This window comes from Salvelinus alpinus, chromosome 25, assembly GCF_045679555.1.
Source record: "Salvelinus alpinus chromosome 25, SLU_Salpinus.1, whole genome shotgun sequence".
Classification (NCBI taxonomy): Eukaryota; Metazoa; Chordata; class Actinopteri; order Salmoniformes; family Salmonidae; genus Salvelinus; species Salvelinus alpinus.
Genome location: NC_092110.1, coordinates 28,465,467 through 28,491,397, shown reverse-complemented (window position 1 = coordinate 28,491,397; position 25,931 = coordinate 28,465,467). Strand labels below are relative to the sequence as shown.

The following is a 25,931-nucleotide window of genomic DNA, read 5'->3' as shown; positions in this document are numbered from 1 at the left end:
TTGTCAGGTACCTGTAGCATATGGGCAATTCCACGTTGATGCGGACACTCTGATTTTTCACTTTATAATGCGTGTGATGCAAAGTTAAACCACAACTCTATGCACAAGGACTACTTAATGTCCACTGAAAATGTTACAAAAACACATGTAACAGAATGACAGCACAGTCATTCTCTTACCAAACTTTACATCTGCACTAACATTCAGTGGAAATTGTTATTGTTTAATAATTTTTTATTTGACAGACATTTAAGTAAAAAAATTGCATACATAACTTGCTTGACATACAACACCTTAGTGAAATGAATGCAGCTGAGTGAAGTGGGGCAGCATTTAACCACAACTTTTATTAAGCTCAATAACATTCTAAAATGCATGAATGAAATAACCAACTTCAAAAAGTAGACAAAATATAAATTGTCAAGAGCAACTATTGCACCATTACACTAGCATGGAGAACATTTACTCAACTTTTTATTTTTTACAACCCGACTAAAGTATTACAGGAGCAAACAAAATGCATACCTGTATGCATAGCCGCGGGAAGTAGGGGTGCTGAAGCAACCCCTAAAAAAATAAAAGTAGTGCACTGGGCCTTTACTAGTCCTGTATTAGCCCCCACCCCCAAAACATCATCCCTTGGCTATGCCTGTGACCAGAGGGTAAGGTGACACTAAACAGACCAACATTGTTAGAATATTTTTTACAAATAAAATTCTAAGTAACAAACCATCTCCATGTGTTCGTATATATAACACAGGTATAAATGGTCTTCGCTAAAAGCAGCCCTCTCCACAAATATTAGGAGAATGAAAACATTTTAAACAAAAAATAATGTTTCTAGCTTAGTCCGGTTAATTAAGAACTACAGCCCCCTTCCGTCTATCACTACCACACTGAAACATTACCAGTGGGCTCAAACTTGGAAGGTGTGTGTGGGATGGGTTCCACTTTCTCAAGGTAACTAAATGAATATTGATAAAATGTTCTGTCCTAAGAAAGTCCCAACTCGATGATACAAAATATATTTACTGTACAGTTAGGCTAGTCGGTGTCCTCAAATTCAGCATCGTGGAGAAGTTGGTGAAATTTCAGCTTAATTGCACACTTTCCTGTTCCGCTGTAAGGTCATCTCATCCTCATTGTCTCCCTGTCCAGCTGTTTGCCAGGAATCTTTCCATGTCGTCTCAGCTCAGGTCTTTCATGTTAGCCAGGAAACTTTCCATGTCATCTCATCCTCATTGTCTCCCTGTCCAGCTGTTTGCCAGGAATCTTTCCATGTCATCTCATCCTCATTGTCTCCCTGTCCAGCTGTTTGCCAGGAATCTTTCCATGTCATCTCATCCTCATTGTCTCCCTGTCCAGCTGTTTGCCAGGAATCTTTCCATGTCATCTCATCTAAGTTGTTGTCCAAAGGTGGTGACATCTTGGTATCAACCACACTTCCATCTAGATCAATGAGGACGTCAGAGGTGCTAGTTGTCTCATCTTTTCCATCATCAAACTCCTCTGTGCTATTGCTGCCGCCGGTTCCTCTACCACGCTGTATGTATGGGATCAGAAATGCCATTAATTCACTATATCTCCATTTTTTTAGGGCCTTCCCTGTGGCACCACGGATCCGATCTGCTTTCACTTTCCTTGTGAACACATCCCTCAGGTTTCTCCATTTCTTTCGGGCATCTTCCTCTGGAACATAAAAAGAGGATATCCAAGTTGACAGTAGTCTCTGTTCTGTTTTTAAACTTCCCTTATGGCTATACCAGTGCTTTATGCATGGTCATTTGGATGAGCCATGTGTTCCCACAAACGTAGTCTTCCAATTTGTTCTCCACCTAGTCTAAGTATTTGGTTAGTTGAAACATAGTATTTTGTTCTGCCCAACTGCAACCTTCCACTTAGGCCTAGCTTGGCTATGGGCTAAAGCTGAGGGATAGGGATGGTGTAGGACTAACCACGCAAATTCCTAAACAGAGCTGGGATGCGTAAAAGCCCCCGTCTCTGTAGTGTAGAATTATGTTGTCACTGGATAAAATGGCTTGCACTGCTCTAGCTAAGAGTCTTACGCCAATGTTGACATATTGTTAAATCTTTGGATTATATTCTTATACTAACACTGACCTAATCATCGTTACTGCTGGTGTAGCAGCCAACATTGTTGTTGGCAGAACACTTGTGGTGCAAATCACGAGTGCCCACTCAACTGGTTCACCTCAGGTAGAAAGTTAATGAGTTAGCTAGCTAACGTTAACTAACAAACCGTGGCACACTGCCCCCTGTGGTTAGCTAACTTTACACGGTATATTGACCAAGGGAATCGGCATTACTAATCAATCATAAACGTAGCCAACTATTCTAATGCAATTAACAAAACAATAAAGAGCGATGCACAGTTAATGGTCGCAAACAATTAATAAACTAACCAAGCAAACAGTAGCTAGCTAGGATAGACCTGGAAGTTAAACCCAGCGTGAACGATGTTGTTCGCTAGAAAATATAGCAAGCTAGTCTACACAATAGTCAGATATGTCAAACTTAATAACGTTAGCGAAGAACAAGTTTAGCTAGTAACGTTAAAATTGTTACTCATTACTCACGCTAGCTAGCCAAAATGTATGCTAATGTTCTTAGCTAGTTAATCAGACCATACCTTTCAGTCCCAATTGTTTACCCACAGCCTTCCATGCATCCGATTTTTTTATCGGGTCTCTATATGAAGTCAAAGTTGAGTTATATAATTCTGGGTAGTCTGAAACCGCGGATATGATTCTTTCTGCAGCCATCCCAAGACTAGCTAGTTAGTTATCTAGCTAACCAGGAGCTGGTAGCCAGACCACTGTGAAGCCAGCCAGAATAACTAAGCACTTCCGGGTCGGGGTCACGGATTTTTGGAATCCTTTAGAATGAGTCCTGTCCTGTACATCCTGTATATGCACAATAATCGATGGGCTATATACTATATTAAAATCTAGAGTTTACACAACGAGAGTCGTTGCTTCTATTATTTTTGGAATACCGGTCAGATGCGAATAGAACAAGTATATTGCACTGTCGCAGTCTTTGTGGTGTCCATTCTACTAAGGATCACTATACTGTATATCCTCCAGAGTCTACATACACAAGTTCATCACAACTATTTGTGTGGCCCTGTAATGTGCAATATGCATGTTCCAATATGCATATCAGAGTCATCTGACCTACAGTATTTCCCACATATGTTCTCTCTTTCAGAACAATGGTGTAGCTCAGCTCCTGGCCTAGGTGACAGGTGGAACAACTGCAAACAGGTTCTGCAGTGGAGGAGCTAGCAGCACAGCTCCATCAATAACATCACGACCTGACAGTAAATCAACCCCTTCACAATCCCTTACAACTACATAATCCCCCAGTACTACTAAAGCAAACAAACATTTCTTAGTCAACAAATATTTTATTTATTTTATGCGGCCATGGTTATTAAATATTATCTTCATTTTCTTGGAGTGCTGAAGTTTCTCCACTGTCACATGATGGAGTGTTGATGATCTTGATAAGCAGATGAAGAGGATTTGTTGACAGGGCTGGATTCAAGCGTGCATTTAGAGGAGGACTACAGAGAAAAGGGGAGTTCTGTTAATTTACAACATCCACCTTAACGGTTTGTTTTTATCCTGGTTATGATTTTACTCATGTCATATTTGTTTTGTAAGTAATTGCTTGTATTAATAGTAGCTGTTCGTTTTATATAATAAATCAATTTAGCTTAAAATAAAGTGTATATTTCAAACTGGTTTGTTCTCTAGTTCTGCAACAAGACTAGGACTCAGGACAGGGAATACCTGACTCACAGAGGAATCTGAGGAGTGAGTCGGCCTTACTGTGGAAGGGCAATGTTTCATTCCTAGAAAAATGCCCACAATGGTTTCATGTTACCTTCTTCAAAAATGATATTCATCAGTCAGAAAACTGCATATACTGTAACTGCGGGAAATAAGATGGCTCTAATTCACTGCACATCAAGAATTAAATTAGATATTTAACTCAGCTTAACACACCGTAGTAGTCCGTCACTCACTGTTGTAGCGTTCCTGCAGCAGCTGTGATATTGGTGTAGTGTCCGGCCGGCTCTCATTTACCAGATACTTCCTCTGTTGCTGGTACATGTCCTCCAGCTTCTCCATCAACAGCACTTTGTCTGTGATGATGCTCTTGGTGCATAGCCTCTGAACCTGCAAACCAGGAGGATGGAACTGATGGCCCTCATTTTGCAACAAAAACACAAGTGCCTTTCCATGGCTAACCTTGAAACACATTTACCTGATCTTTGATTTTGTGGACCATGCCCCTGTCTCCTTCAATACTGTAGCCATAGTTTTTGAGGAGCCCCTGTATATGCCTTGTAGACCAAAAAATTGTTTTTGTTTTTAATGTTATGGACATAGATACATAGATAAACACTCATACCAGTAAAGCTAACACAGATGTGGCATGACATTATATCCCACTGGGCACACACTGATTAAATAAACTTTGATGTGGCACCAACGTGGAATAGACGTCTGTGCCCAGTAGGATGGATTTTGATCTGAATTCTGACTCACCTATGGACCTGGGGGTGGGGTTCCAGAACAAACCGCTCCTGTAGGAGGTGCTGCAGCTCTGGTCCCTTCACTTTAAGGATCTTTAGGGCCTTGCAGGCGGCGATGCGTACCTGGGGTTTCTCCTCATGATGTAACGCCCAGAGGAGGTGGTCCTGGAGGGTGGGCGTGAGGCAACCGATCTTCCCTAAAGCTAACAAACAATTGCAGTGCCTCGACACGTTCACACATCTGCTTTCTGACACTAGACTTATACTGTATATTTATATACACTATCACAGAAAGTTGCATATCTAGTGCAGTTGCAGTTTCACACTGTCATTACAAAATCCACTCTGTTGGCCAGTGGTCATCACCATGATGCTTACCACTGATTGCAACAACTTTAACCTCCCATGCTGGGTCATTCTGTGTTAGCTGAATCAGCTGATTCAAGACCTAAAACCAAAAAAGTAAAGATGAGGAATTTTTTCACCTGAAGTCCATCGTCTATCTATATTGAAGTGATATTGCCAAAGAAGACGTGGTTTATAGGATATATTGGCATGAGTATTAGGCACGAGACGAAGTCGAGACATACATTGTCTGCAAACTGCTGCCTCTCCTCTACCCTTTCTCACCATGCTGCACTTCATAATTAGAGCTGCAGCAGTCAGACAGGCCTGTTTCCTCACAGCCACAAAGTTGTCATTGAAACATTTCAGGAAGGGTGGCAGCAGCTTGGCGGTCATGATCTGTAGATGAGCTATGAGGATGAGAGCCTCCACCCTCCAGGAGGCGGGACCTTCCTCTAGCTTCATTCTGAAACAGCCAATGGGTGAGGTTTTAGGAAAAGAGTGGGATGCTCTCTAATCAGCTCATTAGTGATCACCAAATGCCAGTCTGGTACCTCAGCTCGTTGTGCACATCTCTTCCCATTCCTAGTTTCCCCAGGGCCTGGGCTGCAGCCTGCTTCACATTACCACTCCAGTCATTCCACATCAGGTAGATCAACTTGTTTGCAAGGTCCTACAAAATATAATTTCTAATGAGTACATAATCACATATCAATATCATAATTTTGGTTTGATTTGAGACACCAAATAAATCACAGAATTAGGGACTCAAGAGACACCTTATTAATTGGTCCTTTCAATTTGGAGATAGTGTTGCAAGCCAAGAGTCTGGTCCTCCAGTTGGCACAATTCAACTCCTCAGCCAGCAGAGAGCGAACTAGAGTCTAAAGAAAAATGTTAAGCCCAGAAAAAGGACATTTCAGATATCATGGATTTGCGATTAAACAGAAGAACACAGGCTAATAGTGCTTGCGCCAATGACTGGGTATATCATTTAGTTGAAGCAATTTAAGGGGAACAAATTTGAGTTACTCACTGTCTTGCTACTGATGCTGGCAAGTAGAGCCGCTGACTGTTCATTATCTGTGTGAACCTCACTGACGAAGTGCTGGGAGAGAAGTCTCTGAATGACTGGCCGACTGTGCTCCCCCTCCACAGCCAGGCACTGTGCTGCCACCCAGCTGTCTGCACCTACACCTGCAGAGTCTGACACAAAACACTACACTTTTCATTGGATGTCAGTGAAATGCAATTCATCCTGAATAATAAACCCCTACCTAAGTTATTTACTTAAAGTATTGGCGTTACATTTACGGTTTATATTCCGTTCAGATGTGAGTATTCACACAGACAATATGGGTCTTGGTGGTAGAACATAGTTGCACCTCATGTCTTTCCCTAAGGTATACAATGTACTCCAAAATCAATACAACCTGACCTAACCTTGATGTAGTGCATTGCGGAGGATTACGCGGGCTCGGGAGTCTGGCGTCCCCATGGCGTACTGGCACACTGCTGCTGCCATCTGAACTCTCTTCACAGGGTCGTCCAGAGCCAGGAGAAGAAGAGGCTGGAGCTCCTGAGGAACTGGCTGGATGTCCCACACACGGCCATACTGACCTGGGGGGAGTTTCCCAAAAACAAGTGCTATGTATGTTTTGTCCTTGGCTACTATATGTGTACATACAGTTGAAGTCGGAAGTTTACATACACTTAGGTTGGAGTCAATAAAACTCGTTTTTCAACCACTCCACAAATTTCTTGTTAACAAACTATAGTTTTGGCAAGTCGGTTAAGACATCTACTTTGTGCATGACAAGTCATTTTTCCAACAATTGTTTACAGACAGATTATTTCACTGTATCACAATTCCAGTGGGTCAGAAGTTTACATACACTAAGTTGACTGTGCCTTTAAACAGCGTGGAAAATTCCAGAAAATGATGTCATGGCTTTAGAAGCATCTGATAGGCTAATTGACATCATTTGAGTCATTTGGAGGTGTACCTGTGGATGTAATTCAAGACCTACCTTTAAATTCAGTGCCTTGTTGCTTGACATCATGGGGAAACATCTAAAGAAATCAGCCAAGACCTCAGAAAAAAAATTGTAGACCTCCACAAGTCTGGTTCATCCTTGGGAGCAATTTTCAAACGCCTGAAGGTACCAAGTTCATCTGTACAAACAATAGTACGCAAGTATAAACACCATGGGACCACGCAGCCATCATACCGCTCAGGAAGAAGACACGTTCTGTCTCCTAGAGATGATTGTACTTTGGTGCGAAAAGTGCAAATCAATCCCAGAACAGCAAAGGACCTTGTGAAGATGCTGGAGGAAACAGGTACAAAAGTATCTATATCCACAGTAAAACAAGTCCTATATCGACATAACCTGAAAGGCCGCTCAGCAAGGAAGAAGCCACTGCTCCAAAACCGCCATAAAAAAGCCAGACTACGGTTTGCAACTGCACATGGGGACAAAGATCATACTTTTTGGAGAAATGTCCTCTGGTCTGATGAAACAAAAATAGAACTGTTTGGCCATAATGACCACTGTTATGTTTGGAGGAAAAAGCGGGAGGCTTGCAAGATGAAGAACACCATCCCAACCGTGAAGCACTGGGATGGCATCATCAGGTTGTGGGGGTGCTTTGCTGCAGGAGGGACTCGTGCACTTCACAAAATAGATGGCTTCATGAGGAGGAAAATTATGTAGATATATTGAAGCAACATCCCAAGACATCAGTCAGGAAGTTAAAAGCTTTGTCGCAAATGGGTCTTCCAAATGGACAATGACCCCCAAGCATACATCCAAAGTTGTGGCAAAATGGCTTAAGGACAACAAAGTCAGGTATTGGAGTGGCTATTACAAAGCCCTAACCTCAATCCCATAGAAAATTTGTGGGCAGAACTGAAAAAGTGTGTGCGAGCAAGGAGGCGTGCAAACCTGACTCAGTTAGGAGGAATGGGCCAAAATTCACCCAATTTATTGTGGGAAGCTTGTGGAAGGCTACCTGAAACGTTTGAACAAAAGTTAAACAATTTAAAGGCAATGCTACCAAATACTAATTGAGTGTATGTAAACTTCTGACCCACTAGGATTGTGATGAAATAAATAAAAGCTGAAATAAATAATTCTCTCTACTATTATTCTGACATTTCACATTCTTAAAATAAAGTGGTGATCCTAACTGACCTAAGACAGGGACTTTTTACTAGGATACAATGTCAGGAATTGTGAAAAACTGAGTTTAAATGTATTTGGCTAAGGTGTATGTAAACTTCCGACTGTACTCTGTATTCAACTGTACTCACACACAATTACCAAAACAAATTGAAAAAGATGAGTTGAGAGATATGACGCAATCTATTACATCTCACCTGCATCTGTGGGATGTTGCTTTTCCCTCGGTCTGTTCACTGCCCCTGATGCACAAGTGGCTATGGCTGACAGGCGAATGTGGTAGTGCAGGTCTTTAAGGGCCCTCTTCAGCCCTTCAATAGTCACACTCTGCCAGGTGATCTCTAGAACAGGAAGGAACAGCCTCCTCAGGTTAAAGACAAACTGAAGTAGTATATCCGGGCATGCTGTAGTGTAACGATGTGAAATAAATTAGGCTTAACACCACAGTGATATTGACAAATGCTTAGAGAACATCAATATTTAATGACAAGGAGACCTACTGATCTTCCAGGCACTCCTCCATCCCTCCACTGCGTAACGTAAGGAGGAGAGCTCAGCCATAGGGTTGTAGTGGGCTTGCTGTCTGGGCACCTCTGTGTCCTTCCCGCTGTAGTCAGGAGGTCTCAGACCCACCTCTGTGGCATAGTCAGCAGTGGTAGGCAGGTCCACCCACCGCCGAGTACCTTTCTCCACCCGTCGCATTCCTACCCAATGGAAATTGAATGAGGTAAACCATGCTTTAACAGAGGTTGCATTTATTTGGTTAAAGTCCCAACCTTGTGTCTCATTGTGCATGGTTGCTGCTGAAGCCTTCGTCCACTTATCTGGACCACAGGGGAAAAAGTCTTGAAGGTTCTTTTGGTACTCTGAATTGTTGTCCATGATGATGCGATCGTGGTTCCGTGGATCTCGCTGATGTACCTGTTTGGCTATTCCTGCAACATGCAAAGTCAAGGAAATGTGATGTAGATCAATAACCAATATAGAAAATACTTTTTTTCATTTGCATGTGTATTGAGAGGGTGTACCAGAAAATATCTCCTGTTCAAAGTTATTCTCTGTGTGCAAGACATGGCTTCCAAGACGGGGGTTGAGGCTATCCTGAAGACGAGGAGGTTGAGGGGTTTCAATGTGCTTGACTGCTACAGTGTTGGCAGTCTGGTTCATACCCCCAGGCTCATCAGAACATACAGGGGGAAGAGAGTAGCCCTGCACCCTGCAGAAGGTATGTCAAGTGAAAATAGAGATCAGTGATATAAAACTGTGAATACAAATTCTTATGATCTACACATTATAGAAACTCACATAAAACATCAACTTTAGTGCATTGGACACTATTTGTTTGAAGCGTAAAACTGACTGGGGACTCAATAATTCAACATTAAATATTACGGTAGGTTTTGTCTCCTTGCCTGTAGTATACTGGAAGAGGTGTCTCAGCCTTGCTGCTCTGAAGAGCCTGCTGCTTCTCAGTCTGCTTGTGGAGATCTTGGTAGCTGCAGAAATCCTCCTCACACATGGGCTCCTCATTGACTAGATCTGTGGCGCTGGCTGAACCATACTGACTCCTCAGCAGTGACTGCAGCCGAGTCTTATTCTGGCACTGGTTTGGAATCTGTTGACTCACTATCCACTGGGCTGTGGTCTTGGTCAGCTTCTTTAGCACAAACTCATCCCAGTGGCAGCTCTTTAAACGATCCTCCCTGCCTCCTGTAGATGCTTCCTCGAGACAGTTGTAAACATTAGAAACTCCTCGTAGTCCTGTCCTTTTAAAGGAGTCCAAGAGCCCCCCCTGGTGACTAGGGAGTGTAAAGGAGTCTTTGGCAGTCAATGGAGCAAGATGGGATATTTGTAATTCAGGCAGCATAGAGGGAGGGTCTCTGAAGCCTCTGTTCTTGGCAGGATCCTGAGGTGAAGGATGAAGGGGGATACCTTTCATTGATTTTATCCCTGTGCTCTTCGGCTTGGGACTTGGTGCCAGAGGTCCAGAGGCATTGAAAAGCCAGTGGAAGTCAGCTTGACTGTAAGGTATACTGTCTGACCCCATCTCCCATATAACATCTTTGGAGAAGGTGAGACCGCAGGTGGCATTGTTGAGGAGTTGTCTGTAGAGCTGCTGGCCTTTCAGATTTTGTAGGCGGCCCACCTTTGATTTGGTGCGTTTTACCAAATCCATGTTGCTTAATGTATCCTCTTGGGGAACAAACCATTCATAAAAAAATATAACATAAATAGTGTAAAATTCAAAAAGCCTCACATTGCTAGGTTCATATGTTGCTGAGTGGATAGAATACCATAAAAGGATGCATAAAATCTCTTTTGAAAGGAATGATAATGTAAATCGCTAGAATATTGTATCTTGAGCCTGCTAATCAGCCCACTTAAATTATAAGTATAAGATGCATGTTTCAAACCATAACATTTCAAACCATAAAAAGCCTAAACACTTACCTGCATATTTTGTTGTCTGTCCGTATACCTGTTGTAGTAAACAGAATACTAGGTCTTAAATATATTTATATATATTATATCTATAATGTTATCTTCAACCTAGACATAATCCAGGAAGAACCACCACCTTCAATGCTGCTAACATGTATCAGCTGTTGACCATTAGTTGTCATGGCAACACATCCGTTGAGAGTTTGCCAGGGATAGCTTTGTTGCTGTCTTTGTGAATATAGCAACAATGTAGGCAACAATGTATCAACAACCAACAGATATTTTATGCTTACACAAAACACAGATGATTTTGTTAGATGCCTTTTTATTAACAGTCACTGCCATTTAAAACGGCACTCAAGATACTTAACTAGTTAAATAAAAATAAAACGGCACAATTTCTTTATTGCTCTCTGTATGCTTTTAAAATGTTGACAATAACTTTGTTCAAACTCCATATTTAATCCAATCAAGTTCTTTGCAATATAATGGTAATTTATAAAGCAATATTATCTCATCATGATTTCTATTAAAATAATCTGTATCAATTATTTAACTGCTTTGGACTCACAAATAGACTACAATTCATCTTTTGAAACGAACTTTGAGAATTGTTGTAAGTATCTCAACATGCACCCGTGAGAAGATAGGTATGTAGGCTCATGTTAGCTTTTGAGCATGGCTTGCATTTGTTGTAACAAATTATTCATATTATTAATAATTGATTATGATTATTAATAATTAGTAGTATTATTCAAACTCTCACATAAATAGATGTGTGTAACGAGTGTGCTGAGAGTCGGGCAGCAAGTTCAGGGAGTGAGTGTTTTAATAAATAAAATAAACATGACACACAAGCAATGCACCGACATGAACAAAGAGTCAATAACACCTGAGGAAAGAACCAAGGGGAGTGACAGATATAGGGAAGATAATCAAGGAGGTGATGGAGTCCAGATGAGTGTCATGAGGCGCAGGTGCGCGAGTCGATGGTGACAGGTGTGCGGGATAATCAGCAGCCTGATGACCTAGAGGCTGGAGAGGGAGTATACGTGACAGTACCCCCTCCCCGATGCGCCGCTCCAGCCGCAGGACACCGTCAAAGGGGACGAACCCGGGGAACAGGAGCGGACCAGTCACCCCTGCTGATGCGCGAGAACCTGTCACGCCAGCTGAGGCACGGGAACCTGTCAAGTCAGCTGGGGCGCGGGAACCTGACAGATCGGTTGAGGCAGGGGAGCCTGGTGATCCGGTGGAGGCATTAAAGCCTGACGAGCCGGCTGAGGCAGGGGAGCCTGGCGATGCGGCTGAGACAGGGGAGCCCGACGAGCCGGCTGAGACAGGGGAGCCGTCCGAGGCAGAGGCCGTGGCTCGGGTGGTTGTTGTCCTTGATGATCTTTATGGCCTTCCTGTGACATCGGGTGGTGTAGGTGTCCTGGAGGGCAGGTAGTTTGCCCCCGGTGATGCGTTGTGCAGACCTCACTACCCTCTGGAGAGCCTTACGGTTGTGGGCGGAGCAGTTGCCGTACCAGGCGGTGATACAGCCCGACAGGATGCTCTCGATTGTGCATCTGTAGAAGTTTGTGAGTGCTTTTGGTGACAAGCTGAATTTCTCCAGCCTCCTGAGGTTGAAGAGGCGCTGCTGCGCCTTCTTCACAACGCTGTCTGTGTGGGTGGACCAATTCAGTTTGTCCGTGATGTGTACGCCGAGGAACTTAAAACTTACTACCCTCTCTACTACTGTCCCGTCGATGTGGATAGGGAGGTGCTCCCTCTGCTGTTTCCTGAAGTCCACAATCATCTCCTTTGTTTTGTTGACGTTGAGTGTGAGGTTATTTTCCTGACACCACACTCCGAGGGCCCTCACCTCCTCCCTGTAGGCCGCCTCGTCGTTGTTGGTAATCAAGCCTACCACTGTAGTGTAGTCCGCAAACTTGATGATTGAGTTGGAGGCGTGCATGGCCGCGCAGTCGTGGGTGAACAGGGAGTACAGGAGAGGGCTCAGAACGCACCCTTGTGGGGCCCCAGTTTTGAGGATCAGCGGGGTGGAGATGTTGTTACCTACCCTCACCACCTGGGGGCGGCCCGTCAGGAAGTCCAGTACCCAGTTGCAAAGGGCGGGGTCGAGACCCAGGGTCTCGAGCTTGATGACGAGATTGGAGGGTACTATGGTGTTAAATGCTGAGCTGTAGTCGATGAACAGCATTCTCACATAGGTATTCCTCTTGTCCAGATGGGTTAGGGCAGTGTGCAGTGTGGTTGCGATTCAGTCGTCTGTGGACCTATTGGGGCGGTAAGCAAATTGGAGTGGGTCTAGGGTGACAGGTAGGGTGGAGGTGATATGGTCCTTGACTAGTCTCTCAAAGCACTTCATGATGACGGAAGTGAGTGCTACGGGGCGGTAGTTGTTTAGCTCAGTTACCTTAGCTTTCTTGGGAACAGGAACAATGGTGGCCCTCTTGAAGCATGTGGGAACAGCAGACTGGATAAGGATTGATTGAATGTGTCCGTAAACACACCAGCCAGCTGGTCTGCGCATGCTCTGAGGACGCGGCTGGGGATGCCGTCTGGGCCTGCAGCCTTGCGAGGGTTAACACGTTTAAATGTTTTACTCACGTCGGCTGCAGTGAAGGAGAGTCTGCAGGTTTTGGTAGCGGGCCGTGTCAGTGGCACTGTATTGTCCTCAAAGCGAGCAAAGAAGTTATTTAGTCTGTCTGGGAGCAAGACATCCTGGTCTGCGACGGGGCTGGTTTTCTTTTTGTAATCCGTGATTGACTGTAGACCCTGCCACATACCTCTTGTGTCTGAGCCGTTGAATTGCAACTCTACTTTGTCTCTATACTGACGCTTAGCTTGTTTGATTGCCTTGCGGAGGGAATAGCTACACTGTTTGTATTCGGTGTATTCGGTCCACTATCCACTGTATCTACCCGAGGAAGACCTCTCCTGATGGAAACCTCCTCTATTGGAGAGGGGCTGTTGTGGCTGTCCTCCAGCCCAAAGAGCTTCTCAACATGGTAGTGCACAAAGGCTGTACGGGACTCTATAAGCACCCTCAGGGGCCAGGACAGCATGAGAAGAGCAGTGAACCAGAACGGCACCTGAGAAGTATACCAGAGCAACCAGTCAGGGTCCACGTAGGCTATCAGATGCTCTCTAAAGTTCACGTTTTTCAGTTGTAACCCTTCTCGAGCCTCCATGTAGTCATCTAAACCCTCAATCTCTGAGAAGAACCTGGCACGTTGGTTGAGGTAATTATTTTCTGGTCCAGCCCCAGCAAAACTGAAGCACTTAGTGAAAAAAGTTTTGTTGCCGGGTGGCTCTCCAGTCCACGTAGATCCCGTGAGACGTCCCGCATACCACAGCGACTGTATTCAAACTCTCCCTCACCCTCGTGTGTGTTGACCTGCTCATGGTAGACCTGGGTGGTGGTCTAGGCTTCCCCGGTCCGGTAGCGGGTCACCTGTCTGGTCCTCAGAACAAAATGGTAACTTATGGCCTTCCACTAAACACACGGACGGGCTTGTCGCATCCTCAATAGGCACTCATACACGCTATCCACATCAGCCTTACACTGTAGCTAACTGCGAGCCCAGCAGTGCCAACACTCTACCAGGTAGACAACATAGAGCATGAACAGGAAGGCAAGAGTGATGTACACATAGCCGTCAGAGCAGGGGCTGTCATGGTAAATCATAGCGCCTCCTCCCATGCCAACCTCCTTGATTGAGGAAATGGAGGTCAAGGAGGTGATGAATGAGTCGAAGCTGAGTTTGGTGACTCGGATGAGCTGGCACCAAGCCACAGCGCCCAGGCAGCTGTACATCGGCAGGGAGAGCAGAAGGCACCGACAGTGGGACTCTGGACACATACAGGCACTCAAGGACTGCTTCGCAGGCTGCTGCTGCAGGGAAAGAGAGGAGGAAAAAGAGAAACAGTGTGAGAAAAAAGCTTACATACAATACTCTATTTTTCACATCTATTAAAGATAGATGTGTATGACAAAAGGCTGCATTTAAATAGCTTTTAGCAGTGTGATGAAAGGAGAACATGGTTTGAAGAACTTACAGAATTCACTAGGGAATCTAATAAAAGTACAACAGTTTATTTACGTTTCTTCTTTCCTGTGACACTATGTCTGATGAATCAGTTCGATGATTTGGCTGTGTTTAAGGTGCTTGATCACAATGTAGTCTATTTGATATTTACCTATACAGGTTGAAAGGTTTTTAACGGGGCAGAAAGCAACAGTGTCACATGAATAATAGATCTACAGTATCACATGAAAGAGAATGGTAAAACATGATGAAAAGTGAGTCCACATGCCAATGAGCCTAAAAAATGGCACTGATCCAATTTTGCTGTGGGCAAATTAACATGACAGGGCTGTAATGTGCTGAGCTTTTCCAAACTCAGAATACATTAAATGAGGTTGGAGCGATAGCGTGTAGGTCACATGAATGTCATTTAATTAGGCTATGCTGCAATGGGAACAACTGCTAATCACATTAGCTCAATGTACAACTAACATTCCCCCCAAAATCCTCCCTCGCAACTGTATTTTCAGACCCCCTATGTTTCTGCTAACGTTTCAAGCATCTTTGCAAGTGTTACAGCAAGCATGCACCATGTCCAACAGGGCATGTGTATCCTCAATCCCCCAGTGACTCGTTAAATAATCTATGACCTCAGACGGCTGCTAAAATGAACGTTGATTTTCTATACTAAACTTGACCACAACAGAATCAAACACACAAGTCATCGGATTACACATTCTGTGCGCCCTATGTCTGCTGAGTGTAAAGTGAAAAGTTCAGTGCAGCAACCCGTCTTCGAAAGTGCTCACATTTGCAATTCTGACTGCCAACGAAATGTCTCCTCTTCAGCAGAGGCATTCTCACAAAGTTGCTCTATTTTGTTCCAGTACAATGAGTCAGACCTAAGGCAACTGGCCAGAAAACATTACAAATAGGCAGGGTTAACTTAGTTATACTTTGTCTTGTTGTATTCAGCTAATTAAGGTCCTTCAGGTGTCTATAGCCATTCACCCATGAAGATCCATTGACAACATAGTGGAAGTGTCATTGTGGTCTTTTCAGCTCTCAGAATTAGTGTTGCTTCATGCAAGAAACGTCTCATTAACTGATATGTGCTCAAAGGAGAGCTCAGTCAGCAATGACTCATGAGTCAATCATTAGTAAACTTGGTTCCAATAACACAGTGGTTCCCAACCAGGGGTACTAGGGCCCCTAGGGGTACTAGGTTTATCCACAAGGGGTACTTGAGAAGACTCATGAGACCATAGGGCCTACTAGTAAAATGCACATGAGGGGGTACAGTACTTCTGTGGTACTCCGGGCAGATCAAAATTCAGTTTGTGGTACAGTAACCGAAAATAATGTGCTACTGGTAAAGTGTTTCACATGAAGGTTATGAACCAAACTAATCAGACCAGACAGAAAGGGCTGACTCAGACGGGACATGCAATCAGGCATCGACAACACAAGCAAAACATCCAAAATAGCATTGACCTTTTTAGAGCATCCTGGTACAGGGCAACACAGCATCATAGGTCAAGACCTCTGGGTCATGGACATACTGTCGGTTTGAGGTAAAAACAACTTGTTGTAATTTTATGGTCTCTCATAGAAGCTATATTTCACGGTGAGCTGCACACAACCAATTCCCCAGATGGAATAAGTGTTATTACAGACTGGAGGTAAAGCTCTCGCATCCCAAGTACACATCATTAAAGGGTACAAAATCCAGGTTCTCAGAATTACTGTATTGAGCCTTGCATACATATGTCATTACTAGGCTCTGTCTTCTAAGACTTGTATTTCTTAGGGAAATTACGTTGTTTAATGTGTTATACATAACACAGTACTTTGAATGCAGAATTACATTCATGTAGATATGATGGTAGGGATGGACATCATACAGGCCCCATGCTGCTCTTGGCTATTGCATTTCCGTAAAATCTGAGAAACTATTAAATGAGATAGTATTTTGCTGGTGAATTAATAGTGATTATTAGACTCCAGTGAACAGATAAAGGATGTTGTGGTTACCAATTGCACTCTGTATCCAACTTGTAAGTCGCTCTGGATAAGAGCGTCTGCTAAATGACTTAAATGTAAATGTATAGAATTTCTTCCATCTGAGCAGAGGACTGAAATAGACATGACATGAATAGCAACAATCAATATGATACGGGCTACATGTATAGGCCCACAGATATTGAGTGTGTGCCTTTTATTATGAGACTGTGTGTAGAAGGCTATCTATCATGACATTTTAATTCATAAAAAAGGCAACACCATTGTGCGCTTTTTCAGGATGATGCTGTCATTCCTATCATGTAATCTGCATTTAAACGCTTAGCCTTCTGCATTTGAATGAAAATGTTGCATTAACTCTCACCTCTTCCAGTACATCACTGCTGGCCGGTGCAGTCTCTCCATCATTGGGGGTGTTGGGCGCTGTGTCTTCCGCAGCGGTATCAACTTCCAAATTGGGAGAGAACATGCTGCTGTCTGGACATGATAGCATCAAGTCCAAGCTTCCCGTAGCCAAGCCCCCTCTCCTTTCTGATCCTCAACAGAGTTTCAGATCACCTGGGCTGGAGCCAAAGCAAATGGGAATCCCGCTTTAGGAGCTCCCATCGCTTGAACCCGGGGGGCGGGGACGATTCGATCGCAGAGGCTTTGCTAATATAGTCAAACAGAAACCGTAATGTGAAACATCAAAACAAAAGTGATGAAAGTGATACGCTGTCACACATGAGTGCGCAATAAATGGCCTGATCACTGATTAAAACTATGATCACTGATCCGATATCTAAAATGAATGGCAAAACATCCTAATGAGAAAGTGATGTCATTTCGCTTTTTACAAGCAGGAAAAAGCATAACAGAATTTTACATTTCAAAATAATTGATGCGCACCAATGATGTGTGTAGGCTATGTGCAGCATCAGCATCTGTAGCCCATTAAAGAAGAAGAAGACGGCCTGTTCAATTACTACATTACATCACATGAAATACTGTAGTTAAGGCTGAGCAATCCATGACACCACTTGTTGTCTGCAGCCAGATAGCCTCGTTCCAAAAAGTGAGATTTTTCCTAAATTGTGCACCCATGGTAAATATCTTCAGTAGCTTTGATTGGACTGATCATTTATACGTCATACTTTCAAAATCTTCGCTAGCAGTCATCATCATGAATCAAGTCAACATTCTACTGGCAAATCCTTTTTCATTCCTTGTCATATGAAGAGAAATAATGAAGAGAAATTATAGATCAAACGTATCGGTGCTCATCGGCCATTGAACATAAACATTACACAACAAGTTGGAAATCACAAATTCAACAATGAGTGGTTTGGAAGGAATCAGTGGCTAACTGCAAGCATTGCAAAGAAATCACAAGCCTGCTATTCAGTGGAGTGGGTGTGTGGTCCAAGTCCGGGTTTAAGAGCTTAAAAGGATAAACATTAAACATTGGCCATGCTGTCAATCCAGCATGACTTCTGACTCGCTCAAAACAACTGTAAACTCAGAACTGGGAAATCTGATTTTAGTGACTTCAAAACAACTGGGAACTTGAAAAAAATGAGCTCCAACTGGGAAAATAGGTTTTGAAGGTCATCCAACTGGAATTGCAAGTAGGGAACTCGGGCCTCTTTCTAGAGCTCCGACCTGATGATCACTGACGTCATCATGATTCGACCTTGTTTTTTCAGAGTTCCCAGTAGTCTTGAAAGCACCATAAATCCAGAGAATGCCAGACTTTGATGACAAAGTTTAGTGACGAAATTTGCCCCCGAAGGACTGCTGCGTCACCTTCCTGCTCAAGTGAGCATAGCACAACAAGATGAGTCCAAAAATGTATTGTATGCTGTTGCATAAATGATGTAATATGCCAGGGAGACTGTAGCTAAGAAAGTAATACTAAGTGTATATTGTGTAGTAAGCTGTTAGTAGCCAATGTGCCTCACCCTAATCATTTGGACCCTTTTCCGCTAATAACAGATACTGCGTTTTGGAAGTGTCAATGCGGGAATGATATTTGGTTTTCATTTGGCACTAATCGGTCAGCAGGTGTCGCTATTTTAAAAGGCAACTTTAAGGGTCATATATAGAGTCATGAAGCAGATAATACAGGGAGATGGATTACACTATTGGTAGATTCAATTCATTGTTGTAAATACTTATGCTACCAATAACAAGTCAAGTAACTGTATTTTATTTAGAGACATTGAGAGGAAAATAATTAAAATTATGTCTAAATTTCCATTGGCCAAAGTAATATGGGGTGGAGATTTTAATACAGTATTACATGATAATGTAGATAGATGGCCTCCTAAGGATAGCAATTCTGTTTGTGAGATAAGGAATATATGTCTAAGGTTAGGTGTTCTAGATATTTGGAGACATAAGAACCCAGATAAGATGATGTTTACATGGAGTACCAAAGATTTATGTATACAATCCCGTATTGATTTCTGGCTGAAGATATGGCTGACAAGGTTTATACAGTCTCAATTGAACCATCGATTTTAACAGACCACAACGGGATCTCAATAAAGATAAATATGCATGGTTTGTCAACAAAAAAAGTTAGTAAAGGTTACTGGAAAATGAATGACTTTACTAGAGAATTAAGTATTTAAGAAGGAAGTAGCAGGAATTATTGATAAATACTGGAATTGTGCCTGTGTTATGAATACGTTTGGAAGTTACTGGGAGCTAATGAAATTTGATATAAGGCTTTTGGCTATTTCAATGGGGAAAGAAATTGCTTGTGCCAAGAGAGAAAGAATATGACATCATAAAGGGAATAATGGATTATACTAAAAAAACTGAACTAACTAATCAGGAATTACTGGAGCTATCATCACTGCAAATGCAGTTAGACTGTATCTACGAGGAAAAGGCCCGGGGAGCGTTTGTAAGATCAAGACGAAAATGGATGGAAGAGGGAGAGAAAAATACAAAATATTTATTTAATTTAGAAAAAAGGGCAGGCGAAAAGACTTCCATATGTAAATTAATGATCAGTAATACTCCCAATGAAAATCCAAAAGAAATCTCTCAGCCTGTTGCCCAGTTTTATCAGAATCTGTATACATCACCCCAGTCAACTTCCAATATGGATCTTTTCTTAGACAATGTAGCAAACATTGCTAAGAAGATAGATAATGATTTCAGGGATTTTTGTGATGATGAGTTATCTGAAGTTGAGATAAGACTGTATTAAAAGCCTTAAGGACAATAGGTCCCCTGGAAATGATGGTTTAATAAGCTAGTTTTATAAAGCATTCAATGATAAATTGATTCCTTTCATTCTTGCTAGGTTCCAAGAATCAATAGAAAAAGGAGAGTTACCGCTTCCTTAAAGCAAGGTGTAACTACTTTGATTCCCAAACCTAATAAGGATAGTCTTTATATTGACAACTGGAGACATTAGCCTGTTGAATAATTATGGGAAATGATTTGCCCTTGTATTTGCTAAGAGGTTGAAACAAGGCTTGCATCATATAATTGATGAAGAACAATCTGGTTTTATGCATGGTCGACACATTAGTAATAACATCAGGTTGATCTTACATATGATTGACTATAATGACCTCATCCTTGATGATAGTTTTCTTATGTTTGTTGATTTTTATAAAGCTTTTGACACTTTAGAACATGGGTTTATGTTCAAAGCAATACGTTTTTTGATATAAAGCCTTTTTTTTTTTTATATAAAGCAGTCCAAACTTTATATAGTGGTTGTACTAGCTCTGTAAAATTACCTCAAGGGACATCCCAAAAATGTGATATTGGGCGTGGAATTAGGCAGGGCTTCCCAATTAGTCAATTTTATTTTTTATTGGTTACTCAAATTATGTCTCTTCATATCAAGAAAGTAAATTTTCAAGGTGTTTGCACTTGGCAATGAATTTAAACTATGTCAACTGGCTGATGATACCACCATATTTTTGAGAGACAGGAATGAGGTTTCTAAAGCAGTTTCCTGTATTGAAGACTTCCTTAGTTTCAGGTTTGAACATTAATATCAATAAGTCAGTCTTATTTCCACTGAAGGATTGTGTTTTACAGGAAGTATATGGTATCCCAGTTAAAGATACGGTTAATTATCTTGGAATTGTTATTTGCAAGGACGAAAAACAAAGGAGTGAATTAAACTTTAACCCCATTATTGAGAAAACAAAGAAGAAATTTAACCTCTGGTTGCTGAGAGATATCTCGTTATATGGCTGGGTTTTATTGTCCAAAGCTGAAGGGTTATCCAGATCGGTTTATGTCTTGTTATCACTTGAATTATCCCTAAAATTGTAAAGGACTTAGATAAGATTCTTTATAATTTTATTTGGAGGTACAAGCCTCACTATCTATGGAAAGATATTCTCACTAATACCCATGAACAAGGAGGTCTTGAGGTTTTAGATTTCAATACTCTAAATAATACTTGTAAAATAAATTGGATTCTGAAGTATATTAAAAACCAGAACAGTATTTGTAATGTCTTCCCTAAGTATTTATTTGACTCTGTTGGTGGTTTAGAATTTTTGCTTCTATGTAATTTTGATGTTGATAAAATCCCAGTAAAATTGGCCAAATTCCATAAGCAGGCAATTTTAGCTTGGATGTTAGCGTATAAACACACTTTTCCCCCCTCACAGATACTTTCTATGGAACAACAAAATTATACGATTTAAAAATAAGTCTCATTTTTTTCGTAACTGGCTTGAAAATAAAATTATTTTGGTTGGTCAGTTACTGAATGAGGATGGATATCTACTCTCATATGGGGAATTTCTTGATAAGTTTAAAATTCCAATAACCCCCGAAATAATGTGCAATTGTTTTTGATGCGATTCCAAGGGGGGTTTTATCTCTTTTTAAATTCCTCTGTGGTTGATGTAAGTAACATAGATTTACATGAAAATATATTCATTGGCAATATTAACATCAAAGATAAATGTAGTAATAACCAGATTAGGAATATTGTTTGTGATACTACAATTCCCTCAGCAAGATTATTTGGTCAAATATCTATGGTGATATACAATGAGGGAAAGCATGGAAAATTGCTAACAAATATTGTATCAGTAACAAGGTAAAGGAAGTTTAATTTAAAATGTTACATAGAATTTATCCTGTGAAACATGTTTTGGAAAGATTCAAGCAATATGGACTACAATTGTGATTTCTGTGGAATGGAGAAGGAGACCATTTAGCATATTTTTTTGGCCTGTGTTTATAGTAGAATTTTTGGGATTGACATAGAGAATTTTGTTACAAAAAAAATAGGACCGGTTGTACAATTTAATTGTTTTGATATAATAATTTATTTCAGAAATTCTGACATTGAAGATGTACCTAGTGTACCTAATAATACATTTCATATTCACAAATGCAAATGGTCTAATTCAAAACCTAACTTTTTTCACTTTATAAATTAATTTAAACAATATGGCACTACTTTAACTAAAATGAAAAACAAAAAGGCAATTAAAACTTGTTGTATTATTAATGAATATGATTTGTTTGTTTAGGATTCCTGGCAATGTAAATAGTTTGTATGTATGCTTGTTTGCATGTGACTATTCCTCTTTTGTTTATTGATATTTGTTAATTTAAAAAAAGATTTTAAAAAAGAGAGTAAGAACAGCCCTTAGCCTTGTGTAACAGTATAACTTTAAACCATCCCCTCGCCCCGACACGGGCGCGAACCAGGGACCCTCTGCACACATCAACAACTGACACCCACGAAGCGTCGTTACCCATCGCTCCACAAAAGCCGCGGCCCTTGCAGAGCAAGGTGCAACACTACTTCTAGGTTTCAGAGCAAGTGACGTAACTGATTGAAACGCTAGTAGCGCGTACCCGCTAACTAGCTAGCCATTTCACATCCGTTACACTTGGTATATTGGCCATATACCACACCTCCTCGGGCCTTATTGCTTAAATATACCACGGCTTTCAGCCGATCTGGAACGATGACTGGAACGAACTACAAAAATCTCTGAAACTGGAAACACTTATCTCCCTCACTAGCTTTAAGCACCAGCTGTCAGAGCAGCTCATAGATTATTGCACCTGTACATAGCCCATCTATAATTTAGCCCAAACAACTACCTCTTTACCTACTGTATTTATTTATTTATTTTGCTCCTTTGCACCCCATTATTTCTGTCTCTACGTTGCGCTTTCTTCCACTGCAAACCAACCATTCCAGTGTTTTTTAGTTTTATTTTACTTGCTGTGTTGTATTTACTTCGCCACCATGGCCTTTTTATATTTTTATTTATTTATACATATATTTGTTTGCCTTCACCTCCCTTATCTCACCTCACTTGCTCACATTGTATATAGACTTATTTTTTTTTCACTGTATCATTGACTATATGTTTGTTTTACTCCATGTGTAACTATGTGTTGTTGTATGTGTCGAACTGCTTTGCTTTATCTTGGCCAGGTCGCAATTGTAAATGAGAACGTGTTCTCAATTTGCCTACCTGGTTAAATAAAGGTTAAATAAAAAAAAAAAAAAAAAAAAATCTGCGTTCAGGGCTCAAACCACACAGTTTGTAAAGGGAAATAATGCACGCTCTAAAATGTGAGTGGAACAACTGACCTTCCACAGAGTTATTTTCCAGAGAACGCATAGAGCCACGAGTTGATTATCCGTTATATACCATGGCTATAATTTAACAAATTTTCTTCTAGAAATGTGTTCATTTGCTGCAAAAAAATATGTTCAACATCCACTGAAGTAGCTAGCAGAAGTTGTGACAGAAGTTGCCTTGGTAACCAAACAAACAGACTTTCTAGTTTAGCTAACCAAATGATCAGTCCTAACTTGCTATTATGAAAATCGAATTCAACAATGGCAACAACAAAAAATCGTCGTTTCCTTTCAAAGGTAGCTCAAACATATAATGAACTATAGCCATTGAATTGTACCATGCAAATAATACTATGCGTTATAGGGAAATAATGCACGGTCTAGAATGCCTAATGCCTAAGAAAAGTTTGCTTTCTGATCAGGACACTCCACACTGTTCATTACGAGGAGATCGCATTGAATATCAAACACCAAGCTAGCTAAATAGGCTGTTGCTAGCAAACCTGCCAATATTACAACCGAATTAAAAAATACCAGTTGCTGAAAACAGCTGGTCAACCTAGAAACATGTGGGAGGATTTGACAACATAGCGACACTTGCGTCATAACTGCAACATGGGGACCAGAGAAATTCATATTCGTCACTTACCACATTAGGTCATCAGATGCTCCCAAAAAATAAGTATCCGTTGGACCTGCATTTAAAATGAAGCCATTTTAGGTTGGTGTGGTTGGTTTAGCTTTCTCTAACTTTGTAGTAAGTATGGTCTGCATGTGTAGGCACATATTGCAAGGTGCCCAGATATCTTTACTAACTGTCCCATTATCTGGTTTTAATGTCCATTCTAGAATGCACTTCTAACCAATGAGAAATGAATATTCAACAACGCTGTGGTATAATGTGTGATAACTTCTGACTAAGGGCTGTTGTTAACTGTTGACCCAGTTGTTAATTCTAATAATATTCATTCGATGTTGCTATGCTAAACAAATTGGCATGTAGCTAGCTAGCAGAGATTCGACGATGATGATGCGAGACAATCATTTCAATATATAATGATTGAATAAATATCCAATAAGCCTACAGTACATAGGCAAAATTATGGTTGGCGAGTCCGAGCTTACCAACTAGCTTGGTTATGTTAATGGTGACGTTTTCGTTGATGGCACACAAGTGGAAGAACTATCCGTGCATGGTCCAGACGCTGGTTGGTGACAGACAGTCAGTGCTTGTCTCTTCTTTGGCGGAAAATGAGACGTCCCACTCATGACGTCCCACTCATATCGTTGCCAGCTAAAATGGCACTCCAGCGCTTTCTGTTCAGCCAATATCTAACTATTGAGTGAGCTCTCACACGGATGGCCACTCACAGCCGTTATTTCCCTTACCTCAATAGGCCCGCATCGAATAATTGTTGCATTCTGAAGTTGTTACCGTTAGTTATTTTCTCATGTTTTGACCCAGTCGTTCATTCGAATCATTATTTTCATTCAAAAATGCTATGCTAAACAAATCATCAGCATGCTGCTAGTTAGCAGAGATTCAATGATGATGAGAGACCAGAACGTCAATAAGTAATGATTTTAAAATATTCTAGTCGATATTGGATATAACGTCACAGCCTCGCCTGACTGTGGAAAAACAACCTGTGGTTACCTAGGTTACCCATTGGCTCAAACGCAATTTTCTTGTCTGTTTGTTTTAGTCAATTACAAAAATGCATTCAAGAAAAGTACAAAATGTTAAAAGATTACATTTCAAAATGTCCTGCTCTTTTCTCACTACCATAAGGCTTCCCTCATGCCCCCTTTCATGATGGTGCTAGCAGCAATGTAAGTGCTAGCTACCAACATAACATTAAGCAAGCCAAGACTGTTTGATTTGTTATTCTGTTTCGGGCTATGGGGACTGCTGAAGAACCCTTTTGAAACACTTTTTTCTAAAAGTGTATAGATTAGGGGGAAGTGATCAACTCAATCCATAAATAGTTAGTAGAAAGTTTAAGGGCTCTTTAAGGGCCACAGAATTAGCAGTGATGCTCCTCTTTGTGTAAACGGTGGATTTGGAAACCAGAAGTGCTACTGAGTAGAATGGATCCCCCTTTTACTGCGACACAAAGTACAGAATATTGTGTACGGTGCAATATGTATGTCCAGTATGAAAAAAATATTGTATTTAAACTGATTGGCCACTCTTTAAGGGCTGCAAAATAAGAAGCTACACTCCTCTGTGTGTAAACCTTGTGGATTGGAAACTAAAAGTGCAAAATGCAAATAAAATAAAATAAATCACATATCTCATAGAAATACTTTTAATTATTCTTTGTATGAGAAATATTATAAAATATATAGATAATTGTGCACATTTTTCATAATTCTCACCCTAATTATTCATTTACAAAGTATACAGGACAGGACTCTTATTCTGAAGGATTCCAAAAATCCGTGATCAGGAAGTACTTAGTTATTCTTGCCTGCTTGACAGCAGTCAAGCAAAGCACCTTACAATTATGAACATGATCAGTAGGTTTTCAATGTACTGTCTGTGTTTGTTGGCTGCTGGATCAGTGCCTGTAATTTACAATGTTCTAGACCAGCTAGCTACAATATTTTTTTATTTAATTAGGCAAGTCAGTTAAGAACAAGTTCTTATTTACGATGACGGCCTAACCCGGTTGTGATACAGCCTGGATTCAAACCAGGGTCTGTAGTGACACCTTTAGCACTGAGATGCGGTGCCTTAGACTGCT

General features: G+C 41.2%; 2 protein-coding genes and 1 pseudogene across 7 annotated transcripts in view; 1 reads left to right on the top strand and 2 right to left on the bottom strand.

Annotated features, from left to right (window-relative positions):
* The window catches only part of LOC139553768 (zinc finger protein 658B-like), a 42,966-nt gene extending 39,629 nt beyond the window's left edge, over positions 1-3,337 (top strand). The window contains exon 4 of one of the 2 annotated variants that reach the window (XM_071366419.1): positions 3,232-3,337. In XM_071366419.1, coding sequence (XP_071222520.1) covers positions 3,232-3,308 — 77 coding nt within the window. In that variant the 3' untranslated portion in view covers positions 3,309-3,337. Of the gene's footprint in view, positions 1-1,597; positions 2,984-3,231 lie in introns of those variants that run through there. The other variant, XM_071366420.1, reaches the window with a different exon arrangement.
* LOC139553769 (transcription factor Adf-1-like) lies at positions 217-2,783 on the bottom strand (annotated as a pseudogene).
* A 114-nt stretch (positions 3,338-3,451) lies between the features above and the next one.
* Positions 3,452-24,718, bottom strand: heatr4 (HEAT repeat containing 4). 5 transcript variants are annotated; one of them, XM_071366414.1, is made up of 19 exons: positions 24,307-24,718; positions 23,831-23,876; positions 10,549-10,576; positions 9,510-10,290; positions 9,126-9,313; positions 8,874-9,032; positions 8,598-8,801; positions 8,295-8,438; positions 6,356-6,532; positions 5,949-6,118; positions 5,692-5,796; positions 5,467-5,585; positions 5,198-5,378; positions 4,946-5,015; positions 4,581-4,770; positions 4,297-4,375; positions 4,055-4,208; positions 3,828-3,880; positions 3,475-3,589 (listed from the first exon to the last, which is right to left on the bottom strand). In XM_071366414.1, the coding sequence occupies exons 4-19, from the start codon at positions 10,271-10,273 to the stop codon at positions 3,503-3,505; spliced, it is 2,844 nt and encodes a 947-aa protein (XP_071222515.1). In that variant the 5' UTR covers positions 10,274-10,290; positions 10,549-10,576; positions 23,831-23,876; positions 24,307-24,718; the 3' UTR covers positions 3,475-3,502. The 5 variants fall into 5 exon arrangements, 4 of the variants coding, with proteins under 4 accessions (XP_071222518.1, XP_071222516.1, XP_071222515.1 ...); XR_011670724.1 differs by having other exon boundaries at positions 3,524-3,589; positions 4,035-4,208; XM_071366417.1 differs by lacking the exon at positions 3,828-3,880 and having other exon boundaries at positions 3,452-3,589; positions 4,035-4,208.
* Between the last annotated feature and the right edge of the window lie 1,213 nt (positions 24,719-25,931).

What these genes read in the sequence shown, in the direction of transcription:
- heatr4 (XM_071366414.1), bottom strand. Translation starts at nt 10,273, where the DNA reads ATGGATTTGGTAAAACGCACCAAATCAAAGGTGGGCCGCCTACAAAAT. An exon ending in CCAGCATCAGTAGCAAGACA is followed by an intron (nt 5,797 to 5,948) that starts GTGAGTAACTCA and finishes ATTTTTCTTTAG; the next exon opens with ACTCTAGTTCGCTCTCTGCT. An exon ending in TGAAAGGACCAATTAATAAG is followed by an intron (nt 5,586 to 5,691) that starts GTGTCTCTTGAG and finishes TATATTTTGTAG; the next exon opens with GACCTTGCAAACAAGTTGAT.